Below are 18603 nucleotides of genomic sequence, written 5' to 3'. Positions count from 1 at the left end.
CAGCGCGCACGCGCGGGGAGGCGCCCTTTGCCGACAGGCAGATCATGTGACCGGAAAGGGCACGCTACCTTGCCGCCATCTTGAGTGAGGGCAGATATGTGCCCCCGCATCTTCTGCCCTGTTTATGCGTATTTTCTTGATTTTGAGTTTCTCTCTCTGTCTCTTTGCAAGTCCCAGTACTGATTAATACGAGGGGAAGCAGCAAAATCTAATGACCAGGGTTTTGCAGCCACAAGTTTCCTGAGGCAATCAATAGTCAAGTGACTTGGTATAACTGGTCAAATTCATTCGCTTGCCCAGTATTTATTGAGCATCTACTATATTCCACAGACTGTTCCAGGCGCAAGAGAAATAACAGCAAAGAAGACAAAATTTTTTTCTTATGACGCTTACATTCTGCTGTGGTAGATCTACAATAAAATAAAATAAGCAACAGTAGGTGTTTCTTTGGCTGCAGTTTTCGACTCATGTGCAAGATGGAACGGATGTGTTATCTGCCTCTAGTCCACGATTTTTTTGGCTTGTCTTGCTACATAAGAATGATTTTTACATTTATAAAGGGTTGTAAAGAAGAAAAAGGAGAAGAGGAAGTGGATGAAGAATAGCTGAAAAAAAAAACTCATATGTGTTTTTTTTTTTTTTTTTTCCAAAAAGCTAAATATTTACTACCCAGCTAAGGACAAATGGGATAATTTACAGAAAAATAAGGTGTGCCGCCCCATAGTAAATACTCAGTAATAGTAGCTCACACTATTATTGGTATTTGGTATTACGATTATTTTCTAATCACAACTTTTTGCTTTTGAGAATAAGAATAGATAATCTACAGTGATCCACAGGTTGGAGTGAGATAAACACACGAGATCAATTTAATCAGTGTGAAGGAGAGAAGAGATGTGACCCTAATACTAATGAATATTTATTGCATGTATTATATGTAAACGCAGCCATGATCTCCATTCAGCAAATACTGGATGCCTTTTAAGGGCCAGGCACTGCTTTGACTTTAGATACTCTGGTAAGCAGCCATTGTGGAGTTTTTCAACTCATGAATAAGAGAGAGTTCAATAAACATTGAAGGATGAAGGGAAAGGTGAAGTTGCAAAAGCTTCTGGAAAAATAGGAAGTACTGGAATAGGACTTAGAAGCCCTGGTTTTTGGCCTATCTCTCCATTGTGTTAAATGTGTGGCGTCAGAATCACTGCTTCATTCCCACACATTCCACGGCGAGAGCCCCTGTGTGCCATCCTGATGCCCCTATATCCTGTTTTGGTTCGCAGACTCACAAATCTTCGGGACTCAACACGTGTGGAGAACGGATTAGGCCAGGATTCTTGAACAGCTGTTGTTGCAGGCATCTGAAAAGCTGGATGCACACAAGCAAGGGGAGGCAGAGGGGATGCTTTCGGGATGCATTAAATAACTTCACCCAGCTGTGCAGTCTAGTTGTGGACAACTGTGCAGATAGCTTAGGCTGGTGAGTAGCTTAAGTTGACTTGGCTCTTCATCGAATCACAGAGCTGTAGCGTCTGAGCTTGCAACCCAAAGAATGTACTTAATATTTGCAGAATGTGTCCAATTCTGGGTATTGTCTATTAGTCTTTTTAGCCATAATCCAAAACTCAAGTGGCTAAGTTTAAAAAATGAATGACCTTCTTATGTGGAATAAACAACCCACATAGGTGCCTTTGAATTATAACCCAGTTGGGAGTTCACACAGAACAGTGTTTCTCAACTATTGGGGATGATTTTCCCCCATCCAGGGGACATTTGGCAGTGTCTGGAGACAGTTCGGGCGGAGAAGTGCTCTGGCATCTAATGGGTAGAAAGGCCAGAGATGGTGCTCAGCATCCTACAAAGCCCAGGACAACCCCCGCGCCCCCCCCCCCCCCCCGCCCCCGAAGCAAATGACTGAGTTTCCAATGTGCCCCTGCCGAGAAACCCTGAGAAAGAACAATCCCCTGGCGTTGCAGATCTTTAATGCCACTTCCCCTGAGTTTAGAACTCCTCCTTTAACATTGTTTAGTGTTGCCCGCTTCCAAAACGGCTTCTGGCCAATCGTGGAAGCGCTGCCCAGTTCCAAAAAGGCTGCAAGGGAGTCAGTAACTGGAATGGTTCGGTCCGGGTCCCAGCTGCCTCCCCCTGAAGGCCGAGCGTGTGGAACAGGCCCAGTTGTGGACTGAACCATGTGAGATGGCTGGAGCAGGGGGGAAGCGGCTGGTGACGGGCAGGCCGAGTTTTGAGGGTAGAGGTCCCGGGGTCAAGGCGAGGACGTTAGCTCTGTTTTGGGCTGGCTCTGCGTGTCCCGGTGTGTAGGCGGGGGCGGGCGGGATCGGGCCGGCCCCGGGCCGGGTGGCTGGCCTCGCCTCCCCCCGCCGCGGGGTGCGGTGGTTCGCCCCGCGCACTTCCCTGTTTGGGGCAGTTCGGCCCGCAGAAGTCGGTTCGGGAGCTGTCAGCGCGGGCGGGAGCTCGGCGGGGCGCGGGGTGGGCGCGGCCGACCCCGTCCCCGACCCCGTCCCCGGCCCGGTCCCCGACCCCGTCCCCGACCCCGACCCGGCCCGCGACCCCCGACCTCCCGCGCGCCCCACCCCCGGCCCGTAGGCCGCCCCGCCGCCTACCGCGCCCGTCGCCCGCTTGGTGCTCGCTCTCTCGCCGGCCGCCTGGCGGGCGGGCAGGCGGGCGCCGGAGACCCCGCCGGGGCTGAGGCTTGGCGAGCGGGCGGCGAGGGCCTGGCGGCGGCGTTTTCGCCATGTCCTCGGCCCGCGACAGCAGCGGCCACTTTCCCTTGCACCTCCTGGTCTGGAACAACGACTACCGGCAGCTGGAGAAGGAGCTGCGGGGCCAGGTGAGGGGCGGGGCGGGGCGGGGCGGGGGGGGTCGCTGAGCCCCCACCGCCGAGCCCATCTGCAGCCCTCTGCCTCCGGGGCCCTGCAGCCGTGGGACGGTCATAGTAAGAGGACGTGTGCCCGAGTGCTGACTGCGTGCCAGGCCCGTGCCGGGGCTTTGGTGGGCAGTATGTCTTTTAGCTTTTACAGCCGTCCCAGGAGGTGGGTACTGTTGTTTTTACATTTGCCGGAGAAGGAAACTGAGGCTCTCCGAGGTTATCTGCCTTGCGCAAGATCTCCTCCCTAATACATACCGAGTCGGGGTTTTGACTCTGGCCGGCCGGTTCCAGAGTGCACTCTCTGAACCAATTAGGCTCGACTGCCTCTCCCAAAGAGGTGAGAACAGCACACGCCGCTCACCCCACCCACCCCTTTTGTCTGGAAGGGCTTGGTTGGGTTTGAGCCCAGGTTCTAACTCGCCCTGTGACCTTGGGCAAGGCATTTTCCCTCTGTGGCCTTAGGGAGGCTGATACATACCAAAGTTTTGAGAATCACTGGTGCCCAGGATCCTTAAAATCCCTTTCTGTCCTTAAGTGCTTTGATTCCTTGTCATTGATTTGTTGCCATCTTTTTAAAGCGGTGGATCTCAGTTGGAGGTGATTTTTGATGTACACTTCCCTACCCTCCCCCCCCCCCCCCCCCGTGGTAATGCGTGGAGACAGTTTTGGTGGTTACCAGTGGGGAATGGGTACTATGGTGAGGCCAGGGATGTTGCTCACCATCCTACAGTGCACAAGACAGCTCTCAATAACAGGATTATCAGGCTCAAGACGTCAGTAGTGTTCTGCTTGAGAAACCCTGCTTTTAAAGGCATCTTAACAATTCTGGGAGTTATTGGTGCCCTCAAGTTATAAGCTAACACACTTAGCAATTAGGATAAGGATTTGTAATTACTTGGTGTAATTCTTGTTGACTTTGAAGTCCTGATTTCTTTTTTTTTTTTTCCAAGATTTTATTTATTTATTTGAGAGAGGAGAGAGAGCATGAGCAGGGAGAGGGGCAGAGAGAAGCAGACTCCCTGCTGAGCCGGGGGCCCACCATGGGCTCCATCCCAGGACCTCAGGATCATGACCTGAGCTGAAGGCAGATGCTTAACCAACTGAGCCACCCAGGGCCACCTTCAGCCCCTGAAGTCTATTTTTGAATGGCTCAAAATTGTCAAGAAATTTTAGAGAAAAAGGAGCACTTTTGGTTGGCAAAAATTGAGCAAGGTCAGCAACACCCTGTTTGGTGACTGGTTACTGCTAAGTGAGTGTGTTCTTGCACCCTGCTATATTTGTAAAAAAAAAGTTGTTTGTAAAAAAAAAAAAAAAAAATTGTTAAGCACTTGCTGGGAGTCAGGAGTTGCTCTTTTTTCATTTAAATCCTCTGTCCAGACAGAATAAACTTTTATTGTAAGAGTCATTGGTCTTAATTAGATCACGCCCCCAGAGTAGATGATTCACTATTAGGTGTACCAGTATACCTGGTGATTTCATTCGCTTTCTGTTACTAGATGTGGTGCAGAGGGGAATCCTCCATCATTTTGCTCTTAGCGCTAAGTGTTCTCATCTTGGACACTTGAAAAATGACCAGACAATCCTGCTGTGTTGTGCATCTGTACTTCCTCAGTATCTGGGCTGCCCCAGCTTCTTATGAAATATTGAGATACAGTACAAAGAAAGTCACAGAATTAAGTCCCTTTTGATAGAGAAGTTCATTGCCATCATTAAGCCACAGGCTCTTTCAATACTGATTTCTGAAAACAGCAGGTTTTCTATTCATCGAGGGTGAAGAAAAGAGCTTGAATGAGGTGCAGTTTTTCTATAAGGAGAAGATAAGAACACGGTCTTGGTTTACAATCTAAGATGTGGCATAGCTGTATTCTCTCCTTTTCCTGTAAGCTGTAATGAAAGTGTTCATTGGAAGTTCTCTGTGCCTTCTTACCTTGAAAACCATTAAGGATATTTATGATCAGAGAATTATAATTCTGCAGCAGATTTTCCTGGAGTAAATTGATCCTTCACACTTTTACTGTCAAGGGGGTCAAAGAAAGAATGTTCATTCTTGCTAATTACTTGGTTTTGACTTTGTTATTGGTTATTCCTGTAGATTATTTCATAGTATACCAGTCCCCTCTGAGTAAGAAGTAGTTGAGGTGTATTCATAAAGAACATCTTCGCCGTGAAAGGTTGACAGTTGTGTGCCCACATAATCTAATCTGAATCCTGAAACTTGGCCATTGAAGGGGTAGAGATGGGGCTGGCTTCAAGGGCATGACGCCTGTGCTCAGAAGGGGTGTACTTGGTGTAATGCTCTGCTGTCACCGTCTTGGAATTTTTTTTTTAAATATTTATTTATTTAAGATAGAGAAAGAACGAGTGTGGGAGCAAGAGCAAGACAACACGGGAAGGAACAGAGGGAGAGAATCTTGAGCAGACTCTCTGCTGAACACCGAGCCGGACTAGATCTCACAACCCTGAGATCATGACCTGTGCTGAAATCAAGAGTTGGACCTTTACCCAACAGAGCTACCCAGCACCCCTACCATTTTGAAATTCTTAAATTTTTTTTTCTTTTTTTAACAAGGAGACTTGCATTTTCATTTTTCACTGCACCCTGCGAGTTATGTAACTGGTTAAGGGTTAAGTTGATCATTGATATTAAAATATGTGGCAGGAAATATTTTGTTGCTTTCATATTTATCAAGATCCTCTTGATTATGAAACATCTACATACATCTATGACTTGGAGGCAGTTGGGTTAATGGCTAGCGCTAATACTGATTACGTTGTGAGCTTGGGCAAGTTATTTACCCTTGCTGAATTGTTTTATCATCTGTAAAAATAGGGAGAGTAGCACTGAAAGCCTACTGTTTTGTCAGGCATTGTGCTGAAATGCTTTATATGCAATTTTAGATTTAATTCTCATACCAGTGCCCTGGAGTGAATGGTGTTATGATTCCCGTTTTACAGATAAGGAAACCAGATAAGGTGGAGAGAGGCTTAGTTGCATGCTTTGCCAGTGGCTGAACCAGGGTATGAACCCAGAAAGTCGGATTCTGCCGTAATGCTGTATGCTTAAACCCTTTCAGTTTGCTTCTTTTTGTAAGAGTCCCTCCAGTTCAGAATTGTGGAAGATAAGGCAGAGAACAGATCTGAACGTGCAGGCACATAGTAACTGAGAATAATCCCATTTATCATCATTGCTGCTGTTATTATTATAATCTTCCTGGGCTTTCAGTTTCTTTTATGTGTGCTCCAATTTTACTGCAAGGAACATGTATTGGCTACATAGTGAAAAACAAAAAATTCCTATCACCCCAGCAATACAACCAGCTGTTTCATTTAGCAATTTATTTGCCAGTAAGCTTCTGCTGTCTCTTCCTTCATTCCTTTCATCCCACGAGTGAGACTCGAAACAGGCCCACTGGTAAGCTGTAAGAATTGTATTTTGTCCTAGGAACAACAGCACAGAAAGAATCAGATTTATCCAGATGAAGAGGATAGGATACGTTTCTGAGTGTGTGTGAGTCAGCCCCCACCCCAAGGTCTTGCTGAGAGCTGGAGTGTGGAGTTTGCCAACTCTGCAGTTGTTTCGAGCTTTCTATGTTGGCTCAGCGGAGGTACTTTATTAAGTGCCTCTTAACGCATCAGCTCTACTGTCTTTAATATTCAGTGGGGCCTTGAAGTAGGTGCAGTGGAAATGATTTGTGTCATGGTTATGTTGTTTGTCATTTAGCTAGAGAGGTCTATTAAACATGTCTGGCCTTACAGATGCTGGGAGAATGAATGAACACTTAAGGGGACATATGCAAAGGTGAGTGCACCTTAAATGGGAGGAAGCCCAGGACCGAGTAGGGTGCAGCAGATGAGGCCTGACTCTAGGGCCAGCCCCTAGTGAGGAAGTCAGCAGGTGAAAGTACACCATCAGGGCAAGAGGAAGAGGATGTTTTAGACAGCTGCAGTCCTCAGAGCTTGACGGGGAGCCACGCTGTGCTCGTGCCCCAGTCTCCAGCAGGCCGAGTGAGGCACTGGGCACATATTCAGGTTGGTGCCTGTTGGCTGGAGGCCTACCAGGAGCCAGGGGCCAAGCATTCAAGGTGAGGAGCTAGAGCCTGCTCTCAGGTGCTCCGCCTTGGCCCTTGGGGGCTCAGGCTCACTTGAGGGAACTATGCCTACAGATACCATTGCCCACCTGACTTGGGGTGGGGGAGTTAGTTTGGGCCACAGCTACAGAGGACCAGGGCAGCCTGAGATGCACAGGAATGAGGGTGGACTCTGGAGAGAATGGAAGGCCAGTTAGCAGCCTCTTGCTGGAGGCCCCCAACCAGGGAACAGTGATAGTTGATGAAACACTCCTATCGAACTGAGGACCGAGGTACAGAAGGCTTGAGTAATGCACATGAGGCTCTTCAGGGTCCTGGAAGTGGGCCTGTTGTCTGGCTCTGCAGCCTGCACTCAAAGCTTGGCCTTTACCACCTCTGGAGGACAGCAGGATATAAACAAGGCTTTGAGCAAGCAAACCCCAGGGGCTTAAATTACCAATGAGTATGGGGACGTGCAGAAATCTCATAGCTTTTCTTTTCTGGGGGGCACTATTATAGTTTAAAGGAGTATTTTTGATTTGGTACAGTTTATGACTGAAGAAACAAAGAAAAAACTGAAATCAGCTTCCAGTGTGAATTCCAGTTTTATTCTGAAAGCTTTTGCTCACTGAACTAAAGTCCTTGGTTGGAGACCCTAAGCCCCACTATTAACTGTAAATGAAATCTGAACAGATCTCTTTTAGGAAGAAAGTGACAGCTTATATACACTCCATAATGTGGGTGTAGGATAATACGACCTAATTCTTTTTAGTGCTTCTTACAGCGTTAGTTAGGTATTATGCCTTTATTCTTGTAGGAACTCTGTAAGGTCTGTGTTTTTATTGTTCCCAGTTTACAAGGGAGCAAACTGAAGCTCAGAAGAAATTAAGCAACTCATCAAACAGTATATAGATGATAGATTCGTTTTATGTATTACATAAAACACATACATATGTGGGTTTTTTCAAACATCTTTATTGAGCTATAATTCACTAATCATAAAATTTACCCATTAAAGTATATCATTCAGTAGTTTTTAGTGTTTTCACTCAGTTGTGCAACCATCAGCACCAGCAAATTCCATAACATTTTCATCTCCCCAGAAAGAAACCCTGTACTCTGTAGGCACTCCTCATTTCCCCTCTACCCCTTCAGTCCAGGCAACCGCTAATCTACTTGCCATCTTATAGATTTGTCTATCCTGGACATTTTCTATAAATGGAATCCTACGATATGTGGCCGTTTGTGTCTGGCCTCTTTCACTTACCATGTTCATGAGGTTCATCCACACTGTGGCACCTATCAGTACTTTGTTCCTATTTATGGCTGAATAGTATTCCATTGTCTGGGTGTACCACATTTTGTTTATCCATTTACCAGTTGATGGATATTTGTCCCCCTGCCCACCTCACTTTTTGGCTCTGAATAATGCTGCTATGCACATTTGTATACAAGTTTTCATAAGGATGTATGTTTTTATTTCTCTTGGGTAAATACTCAAGAAGAGAAGAATTGCTGGGTCATATGGTTAGTCTGTGTTTGACTTTTGAAGGACCTGGCAACTATTTTTCAAATTGGCTGCACCATTTTACATTCCCACCAGCAATGCATGAGGGTTCCAGTTTCTCTACATCCTTGTCCATTCTTGTTATTTTTTTGATTGTAGTCATTCTAGTGGATGTGAAGTGGTATCTCATTGTGGTTTTGATTGACATTTCCTTAGTGATTAATGAAATTGAGCCTCTTTTCATGTATTTATTGTATTGGGATATCTTCTTTGAAGAAATGTCTATTCCAAATGCTTTGCCCATTTAAAAATTGGGTTGTCTTTTTATTCTTCAGAAGTTTAAGTTCTTCATATTTTCTGGATGCTGACTAGCCCCTTATCAGATAAATGACTTGCAAATATTTTTTCACCATCTGTGGGATGTCTTTTTACTTTCTTTATGGTATCTTGTAAAGTAAACATTTTCAATTCTGATGAAGTGCAGTTTATCTGTTTATCTAATTTTTTTTTTGTCTCCTATGCTTTTGGTATTGTATCTAAGATGGTTTTGCCTGACCCAAGGTCACAAAGGTGAACTTCTGTGTTTTAAGAGTTTTATTGTTTTAGCTCTTCCATTTGGGTTTATGATCGTTTTAGAGCTAATTTTTCATGTATGGTATATATAAAACTTCATTCTTTTACATGTGGATATCCAGTTGTTCAAGCACCATTTGCTTGATAAGATTATTCTTTCCCCCTGAATTATTTTGGCATCCTTGCTCAAAACCAATTGACCAGGGATCCCTGGGTAGCGCAGCGGTTTAGCGCCTGCCTTTGGCCCAGGGCGCGATCCTGGAGACCCGGGATGGAGTCCCACGTCAGGCTCCCGGTGCATGGAGCCTGCTTCTCCCTCTGCCTGTATCTCTGCCTCTCTCTCTCTCTCTCTCTCTCTCTCTATCATAAATAAATTATAAAAAAAATTTTAAAAAATTGTATTCTATTGATTTACATGTCTGTCCTTATGCCAGTACCACACTGTCTTGATTGCTGTAGATTTGTATATAGTTAAGTTTTGAAATTGTTAAGTGTGAGTCTTCAAACTTTGCTGTTTTCAAGATAGTTTTGATTATGCTGGTCTCCTTGTACTTAAGAATTTTTAGGATCAGTTTGTCCATTTACAACAGGCCACCAGAATTTTGATAAGTATTACATTGACTCTGTAGCTCAGTTTGGGGAATATTGACGTCTTAAATATTAAGTTTTCTGAACCATGAACATGGTCCATTTATTTAGATCTTAATTTCTTTCAACAATGCGCTGTAGTTTCAGAGTATATGTTTTTGTACTTCTGTTATTTATTCCTAAATATTTTATTTTTTTAAAGATTTATTTATTTATTCATTCAGAGAGAGCGAAGAGAGAGGCAGAGACACAGGCAGAGGGAGAAGCAGGCTCCATGCAGAAAGCCCGATGTGGGACTCGATCCTGGGTCTCCGGGATCACACCCTGGGCTGCAGGCGGCGCTAAACCGCTGCGCCACTGGGGCTGCCCTTCTTTTTGATGCTATTGTAAATAGAATTGTTTTCATAATTTCATTTTGAGTGGTTATATGTGTATAGAGATACAATTTATTTTGTTTCATTTTTAAAAATTGAAGTATAATTAGCATACAGTCTTATGTTAGTTTCAGGTGTATTACATATTGATTCCACAGTTCTATATATTACTCAGTGCTCACGATATTAAAGTCATCATCTGTCACCAAACAAGTTATTTACAATATTATGACTATATTTCCTATGCTGTACTTTTCATCTCTGTGCCTTAATGTGTTTTATAACTAGAAGTTTGTATCTCTTAATCCTCTTTATCTGTTTTACTCATTTCCCCACTCACCTCCCCTCTGGTAATCTCTCCAGTTCTCTGAGAAATGTAATTGGTTTTTGTATATTGATCTTGTATCCTGCAACCTTGCTGAATTCCTTTGTTCTAATTTTTTAGTGGCTACCTTGGAATTTTCTATATGTAAGATCGTGTCATCTATGAATAGAGATAGTTTTACTTCTTCCTTTCTAATCTGGATGCCTGTTCTTTCATCTTCTTGCCTTATTGTCCTGGTTAGAACGTCTAGTACAGTGTTGAATAAAAGGGATAGAAGAGAACATCCTTGTCTTGTTCCTTGTCTTGGGGGGAAAGCATCCAGTCTTTTACCATTAAGTATAATGTTAGCTCTGGGTGTTGATAGTTGGATGCTCTTTGAGGAAATTCCCTTCTATTTCTATTTGTTGTTTCTTGTTTTTTATTTTTATTTTGTATCATGAAGGTGTGTTGGATTTCATAAAATGCTTTTTCTGTATTGTCGTAGTCTTGTTTGGGCTGCTGTGACAAAATACTGTTGACTGGGTAGTTTATAAAAAATAGAAATTGATTACTTACAGTACAGGAGGCTCCAAGTCCAAGATAATGGTGCTGGCAGATTTGATGTGCTAGAGAGAGCTCTCTTCCTGGTTCATAGCAGGAGCTTTCCAACCATGTCCTCAAATGGTGGAAGTGGGACTAGCAAGCTCTCTGGGGTCTCCTTTATTGAGGCACTAGTTCTATTCATGAGGGCCCCCCATTCATGCCCTAAGCACTCCACAAAGGCTCCACTCCTAATACTATCATCTTTCAAAGTTAGGATTTCAACATAGGAATTTAGATCACATTCAGACCACAGCATGCATCTTTTGAGATGATCATGTGTTTTTAATTTTATTTTATTCTACTGACATAATGTGTTACATTAATTATCAGATATATTTTTAAAGATTATTTATTTATTCATTAATTCATTCATTCATTCATGGGAGACACACAGAGAGAGGCAGAGACATAGGCAGAGGGAGAAGCAGGGTCCCTGTGGGGAGCCTGATGTGGAACTCCTCCCAGGACCCTGGGATCACCATGTGAGCCAAAGGCAGACACTCAACCATGGAGCCACCCAAGTGCCCTTAATTATCAGATATTAAAACCATCTTTGCATTTGGGATAAATCTCACTTGGTCCTGGTGTTTAATAACCCTTTTTATGTGTTGCTAAATTTGTTTGCTAATATACTGTTGAGGATTTTGTATCTATATTCATTAGAGATATTGGTTTATGGTTTTCTTTTTTGTAATGTGTTATCAGGATAATACTGGGCTCACAAAATGAGTTGGGAAGTTTTCCTTTATCTTCTATTATTTTATTTTTTGGGGAAGAGTTTGTGAAGAATTGATTTTAATTCTTTGAATATTTGGCAGAATTCACCAGTGAATCCATCTGGGCCTGAGCTTTTTATAAAGTTAAAAAATTACTGATTTTAATCTCTACTTGTTACAAATTTATTCAGATTTTCTACTTTTTCTTAAGTTAGTTTTGCTAGTTTGACTCTAGGAATACGTGCCTTTCATTTAAGTCTCTCATTGGTTGGCATACAGTTTTTTATAGTGTTCCTTTTAAACACTTTGTATTTCTGTAGAGTTGGTAGTAATATCCCCTTTCACTCTTGCTTTTGATAACTTGAATCTTATTTTTTTTCCTGGCCAATCTAGCTGAAAGTTTGTCAATTTTGTTGATATTTACCAGGAACCAGTTTTCAGTTTTGTTGATTTTTTTTTTTCTGTATTGATTTGTCATCCTCTGTTTTGCTAATTTCCACTTTTTTTTTAATTTCCACTTTAATCACCCACTGTCTTTAATCCCAGTCACCATAATATAATATTCTCCCTCCCTTCTCTCTTTTCAAATGAGAAAGAGGCACAGGATGCTCTTGAAGAGCTACAATCAGCAATGCAAAATGTGCTGCTGTCTGGTTCATACATGTAGTTTTTCCTGTGGTCCAAAATAGGAAGAAGTCAACAACTTAATGTATCTGGCTTTGATTTTACACATCGTATCTAGAGCTTGCTCAGGAGCTTGAGTGTCAGTCCTTGGTCTGAGATGTTAGTTTGCTTCTAACACCCCTTTTTGGGGTGTGAATTGCATTAAATAGAATTTCCCCTTTTTTGTGTGATAAATATTGTTAAACATCTCCTCTATGTCAGGCAGTGTGCTAATAAACCCAGCACCTTTCCCATAGACTGAACTTGTTAGGTGAGGAAACAGTCTATATAACAGATATGTAAGGAGGTAATGAATTTGCTAATTATTTGTTTCCTGCTAAGCTTCAACTCAGTTAAAAGTCTTTAGCTAGATTATTTATTTTTAAAATTTTATTTTAATTCAGTTTGCCAATATATAGTATAACACCCAGTGCTCATCTCATCATGTGCCCTCCTTAATGCCTGTCACTCAATTACCCCATCCCTTTACCCCCTCCCCTTCTGCAACCTAGATTACTTTTAAAAAATCATGATTTAATGCCAATTAGAGACCGGGTGGCAGGAGCTAGGAAATATGAGACTTGGATCCAGCTCTTTGGAATTCTCAGTCTCTCTGGTGAGACAGACAAGTCATACCCTTAGGGAAAGCCAGGGAATCCTGGGAGGTGGTGTGGGCCCCATTCCAAAAGATGTATTGGTATTCCAGTGCCTGAGAGAACGGTGAGGCCTGGGACTGGTCCAGGAGGACAAGTGCTCACTTAGCAGAATGTCTTCAACCATTGCTGTCATTCCTCGAGAACAGTTCCTATCTTCATTGTATGGCAGTCATGATGCACTTCACAAAACATGGAGGTTCAATAGCTGTTGGGCAGTAGTTGTTTAGTTCTGCTTACCTTTCTCCCCTGTGGCAAGTAAGAGGCATGTTCTGGATATCTCTGGAGGCTGCAGTTAATGCCTGCACCATAACTAGCATCTCAAATCAAGATGAAAGCACATTTCCTAAGAAGTGTTTGAGCACTTAAAAAGTTTTTTTTTTTTTTTTTTAAGTTTTACATTCCAGAAGTCCCATGAAAGTTTATTGTGTCCTTGGAAGAACGTTCAGAGTCATCTTTGGAAGGAAGGCAGCATTCAGTCATTCAGACTGAGCTCATGCCAGAGAAACTGCCACTTGGCTTTCCACTCAGTGCAGGTGGCTGAAGAAGGGTCGGAATAGGAATGAAGAGTAAAAGCCAAATGGCTGTGTCTAGCATGGGGAAGAAAACCTTTGAGGGGAAATGGACCAAAATGGCATGTGTTTGTTTTCACGTTTACCTATGAATATGTCCACATACACATCTGGCAGATCATGCTCATTGTAGGACCTGTGGATGCTGCTACTTCAGGGCACTTGGAACTCAGCATACAGTAATGAGAGTGGCGTTTTGGTGGGAATACAGCTAGAGAATGTAATTTTATTCTGACCCAATTACCTTCTGTATTTTCAGTTTTGCTTAAAGTCCTCCACTTCCTGTTCTAGACCTGAATGCTGATAAGTGCTTGAGAAATCCCCCATGTTCTGTGTCACAGGGTGGTTGCATTCATGAAAGCCCCTGGCCTTATTTAGACTTCATTTGAGTGCTGCTGGGAGCATAGGACATGTCTGATGATCTGAGGCCTATAGCCAATGTTATTTATTAGGTACTTTATAGAAAAAGGAACTCAATAACTATCATCTTTATTTATAGCCCTCAAATTAATATTTCAACCACTCCCACATGCAAACATTCATTCTTCCACATATTGCTGTAATTAATGTATAAATACTATTTTCTATTTTTTTATACTAAATTTTCTCTCTCGCACACACTTCCATGTTTTGATGTAATATATGCAATTATATACATGCCAGTGTTTACTTCACAGAATGTGGAGGCTCTGGATCCACGAGGTCGAACCTTACTGCACCTTGCTGTTTCTTTGGGACATTTGGAATCTGCTAGAGTGTTGCTCCGACATAAAGCAGATGTTACAAAAGAAAATCGTGAGGGATGGACAGGCAAGTATACTCTTAAAATAATTGAAAGCCTTTTGTTTTGTTATCTCTCTCTGAATAAAGGTCAGTCTCAATTATAATTGTCCTCAAGTTATCTTTATCTTAAGACTCTTTCTCTCTTGGGAGTAGGGGCTGAGGTGAGGAGATGCGAGCCTCAGAGGCTACTGGCTGACCTGCAGCACAATGGTCCGAACCGTGTCCTGGGCCCTCAGCCCTCAGTGGAGGGTGACTCCTATCCAGAAAGCAGCTCTCAGTGCAAACCCTTCTACCATACATGAATTTGGAGGCCAGATTCCTCCTGAGGGATGTGATGGTAATTCCAGTGAATCTGTTGAGATAGGCAAAATCAAGACAAAAGTATGACTAAAAGTAGCCTTTTTCTGGTGAAATCCTGGCATTTCACTTGCTTGTAAGCTATCTTACCATTGGTCAGTTATTCTATGTTGGCTGAGCAAGGGTACACATAAGCCCTACCTGCCTGATCCACATGTAACCACAGTTGTGTGATCACACAGGTAAAGCCCGCTCTCTGAAGACACTGTCAGGATTTCAGAACCAGTGGTAAGAAAGAGGGTGTGGGGGGAGGATGGAAGTTGTTTTGATCAAGAGGCTACGAGTGCTATATTTTCTTTTCACTCAGTTAAGAGCTAGCGATAAGCAATTATGGTCATAAAAGTAAGGTGAGACTCCCTCTTTGAAGAAAATGTTGGGTCTCAGACTCTTCAAACTAGCTTAGGAATTTGTCAAAGCATGAGACTATGGGGTGATGAAATGTCACCTTTTTGGTTTCCAGTTTTACACGAGGCTGTAAGCACTGGTGACCCCGAGATGGTGTACACCGTTCTTCAACATAGGGACTACCACAACACATCCATGGCCCTTGAAGGAGTTCCTGAACTGCTCCAGAAGATTCTCGAGGTATCCGAAAAAATGTGGCAATGCCATATTTTGAGCTAAATGCTGACAGCATAGCTGGAGACATAGACATCCACGTGTACCTTCCTAAGAGTTTTATGAATTGTAAATACAATATATTTAGTACCAAAGAACATTATTACTTATTTGTTAAATGTATGTGGTCTTTCACAAGTTATGTTTCTAGGTCAGTAGACCTACCTTTTTGAGTGCTGCTTAAAAATGATAACTTAAGACAAATGGACATCGAACAATTGATTTGTCTAGGTGCCTATTTTCTTAACAGTGGCCTTCTTTACAGAGGTCATCTTTTTGTTTTGAGAGAAAGTTTGCACAGGCTTATGAGGGCAGGGGGATGGAGGGAGGGGCAGAGGGAGAGAGAATCTTTAGCAGGCTCCATACCCAGCCTGAAGCCCAACACAGGGCTTAATCTCACAACCCTGAGATCGTGACCTGAGCCAAAATCAAGAGTTGAACGCTTACCTGAGTGAGCCACCCAGGCACCCCGAGCATAGGTCATGTTGAGGAAATTGTTATGAGCATTGGTTACTTACTGTACAGGGATTTCCAGGGCCTGCTGAGGCTCTGAAGTTTGTATGCACTTTCTCCTTGCCATTCCTATTGACCCTAGCTGTTAGATTTTGTGACTTCTGATCCATTGGCTTAGTTTATTTATAGACATTGTTTTTTGGCTGGTAAAGACCATTATCAATGAATTAAAGTGTATGGGCTTTGTGACACTTGGAGATCATTTATTTTTTATTATTTTTATTATTTTTATTTTTTGGAGATCATTTTTATAAAAATTTACTTCTAGGCTCATGGACTGTTTTGCACGCTGGTTGCCATTCTTCATATATATAGTCTCTGTTACCTGCAAGAATGATCTTTTGAGCCAATAGTGCAATGTTCTCAGGGCAGCAAGGGACAAAAAGCACCAGTGCTTTCATTTTCCTGTTATTTATTCTCAATTTAAGCACATAAGTGAACTTGTGAAAATACCTCCAAAGGTATTTGCTAGATAAATCTACTTTACAACTTTAGTCAACATATTTCTTCAGAAAAATGAATAGCTCAAAAAAAAAAAAAAAAAGGAAAAGAAAAATGAACAGCTCTGTTGAGAAAAGGAACAACTTTGCTGTAAGTAAGACAATCACTGCTCATTATCTGAGCACTCTTTTTTAAAAATGTATTTCTGTGACACTCAAGCAAAATCATTCCTGAAGACAACTCATTTTGTCGTGTACTACATGAAACCATCTAGGAAATATGAAATAGTTGTATGCATTGTTTTTAAGCAGTGTGACAGAAGATTAAGTGGATTTATTGTTTTCGTATCTAACTTACTGTAGGAGGAACTAAAAACACATTTGCCCACTTGCAAAACAGAAACTGACTTAACATGGAGTCACTCTTCATTTAAAAAATTCCATGTAAAGGATTTTTTTTTTTTACCTGTATTAATTTAGAGCAGTAAACAGCATTGGAGTGTTTTGCTTGAAGTTAGAGACAGCCTATGAATGACCTGTGTGCCCAGTGGCGCCAGATGTTGTTGCTGACGTTTTGTCTTTCAACATTATCTCCTTAAAATAGGCCCAATTTCTTGTCTGCTGCCCCTTTGAGAGCCTTTACCCATTACTAGAATTCTGGTTTTACTCTAGGGTAGATTCTTGGTCTTCCTGTCCTGTGCTTCTGTAAAAAGCCATGGGGGTGGGAGGGAACAGAGAAACACCTGGAATTTGTAGCATTTCTCTTCTTGGCTGGTAACCGTTGGATTTCATAAGTAGCTCTCCAAGAACCTTCTGTAAGAACTGAGAGTAGGTCAGAAAGCTGTCCTAATAAACAGGGCTGCTCTGGTGGTGTAAAATTTTATAGAGCCAAATTCTAAAAGTTTAAGGGGGAGAATGAGGACAGATGTCTGTTAACTGGAGGGAAAGCCAACTCCCTGGGGAAGTGATGTCTGATAGCCTCTTTTGGTTTTGAGGCCCAGTAAATATGAAGCATGTCCCAGAACACAAAACCTTTCAGTCAAGCTCTCCCACAGAATAGATGGAATGATGTTTTTTCTCTTTGTTCAGAATTGCTTGTTATCCACATTGCATGGCAGTGCATAAGCCCATCTTCCAGGCTCATCTTTCTGCTACTGTTAGGCACCAGACTGAGTCCTGAATCAGATTTGATTTTATCCTTCTCTAACCTTGTTGCTCTCAGTTAACTTTATTAACAGTCTAGACATATTTTATATCAAGAGAAAATAATAGCCTGCCTATAAAATAGGCATTTACTTTGATGGGTTTGCATTTTATGTTTCTTATTTTCTGTATTCTCGCTTCTTCCCCTCCTTTAAAACCTCATTAACCCTTACCATGTTTGTGTTCAGTTAATAGTGCCAAGGGTCATTTACTTTAAACTTTTGTCCTTCAGGCTCCAGATTTCTATGTGCAGATGAAATGGGAATTCACCAGTTGGGGTGAGTGGCTCTGGGTTTATAAGTTATTTGTTTCCAAATTTATTGAGCCTGAATATAAGTTTACTTTTCCGTTATAAAAGTGGAATGTATTTTTTTTAATCTAAGAAATGCTTAGAAAAGAATAAGGAAAAACTGGCATCTATAGTCCCACTTAAGTACAACTACCATTAATACTTTGTATATTTTCCTTCTTAGTTTTTTCCTTCACACATAGGGTTTTTCTCCTGAGCATCTGTGAATATAACATATAGACAATTTTGTCTCCTCCTTTTGTCACTCAATAGCTGATACCTGTCCATATTATTAGTATTTTTAATGTCACTTTAAATGGATTTAAGATTTTAGTAAGTAGATTTACCATAATTTATTGCTCATTTTCTTATGTGGTTCAACTTATTTTAAACTTGTTATTCTAAGGAAGAAAATTAGATGACTGTTGGGATAGCTTGGTTTTTTACAAAATGGATGTATTTCTCCAAAATCTTATGTAAGGCAAATTGACTGACAGTAATTTTCATAGGTGTTCCACTTTTATTTCCAGTAACTTAGTTAATGACAGCTCTTAATTCCCAGGTTTCACTCTGACTTCTTTGTCAGGCAAGAAGTCATATTTGTAATGAAGCATTTTAAATGATGTAAAGAGTACGCAACAGAAGAGAACTTCAGGTTCTTTTGGAAACCTTACAAGTTCTTTTCCAATGCAAATACCCACAGGTGAAGCAGCAGCAGATCTTAGATGTATTAGGTTTGATATTTCAAAGGATGGGTATGGCAATGTGGTAGGCCACAGCCATATGGCAGGAACAGCATATGTGAGCGAGAAGGCCAGATGGACACACTATAGCTCTAATGGTGATCGACCGTCAGAAAGAGAGGTTCAGTTTTGGGATTAAGAATACCCTTGGGA

At 42.1% G+C, this 18603-nt stretch overlaps 1 protein-coding gene across 2 annotated transcripts in view; it reads left to right on the top strand.

The window, feature by feature from the left end:
* The first annotated feature begins 2634 nt into the window (after positions 1-2634).
* ANKRD13A (ankyrin repeat domain 13A) overlaps positions 2635-18603 on the top strand; it is a 32553-nt gene continuing 16584 nt past the window's right edge. The window contains exons 1-4 of one of the 2 annotated variants that reach the window (XM_025474240.2): positions 2635-2845; positions 14182-14314; positions 15105-15229; positions 17651-17696. In XM_025474240.2, coding sequence (XP_025330025.1) covers positions 2750-2845; positions 14182-14314; positions 15105-15229; positions 17651-17696 — 400 coding nt within the window. In that variant the 5' untranslated portion in view covers positions 2635-2749. The remainder of the gene's footprint in view (positions 2846-14181; positions 14315-15104; positions 15230-17650; positions 17697-18603) is intronic. The other variant, XM_025474241.2, reaches the window with a different exon arrangement.

The sequence above is a fragment of the Canis lupus genome, chromosome 26, assembly GCF_003254725.2.
Source record: "Canis lupus dingo isolate Sandy chromosome 26, ASM325472v2, whole genome shotgun sequence".
Classification (NCBI taxonomy): domain Eukaryota; kingdom Metazoa; phylum Chordata; class Mammalia; order Carnivora; family Canidae; genus Canis; species Canis lupus.
Note: the sequence above shows the minus strand (reverse complement) of the source record. Positions and strands in the feature narration are given on the sequence as shown.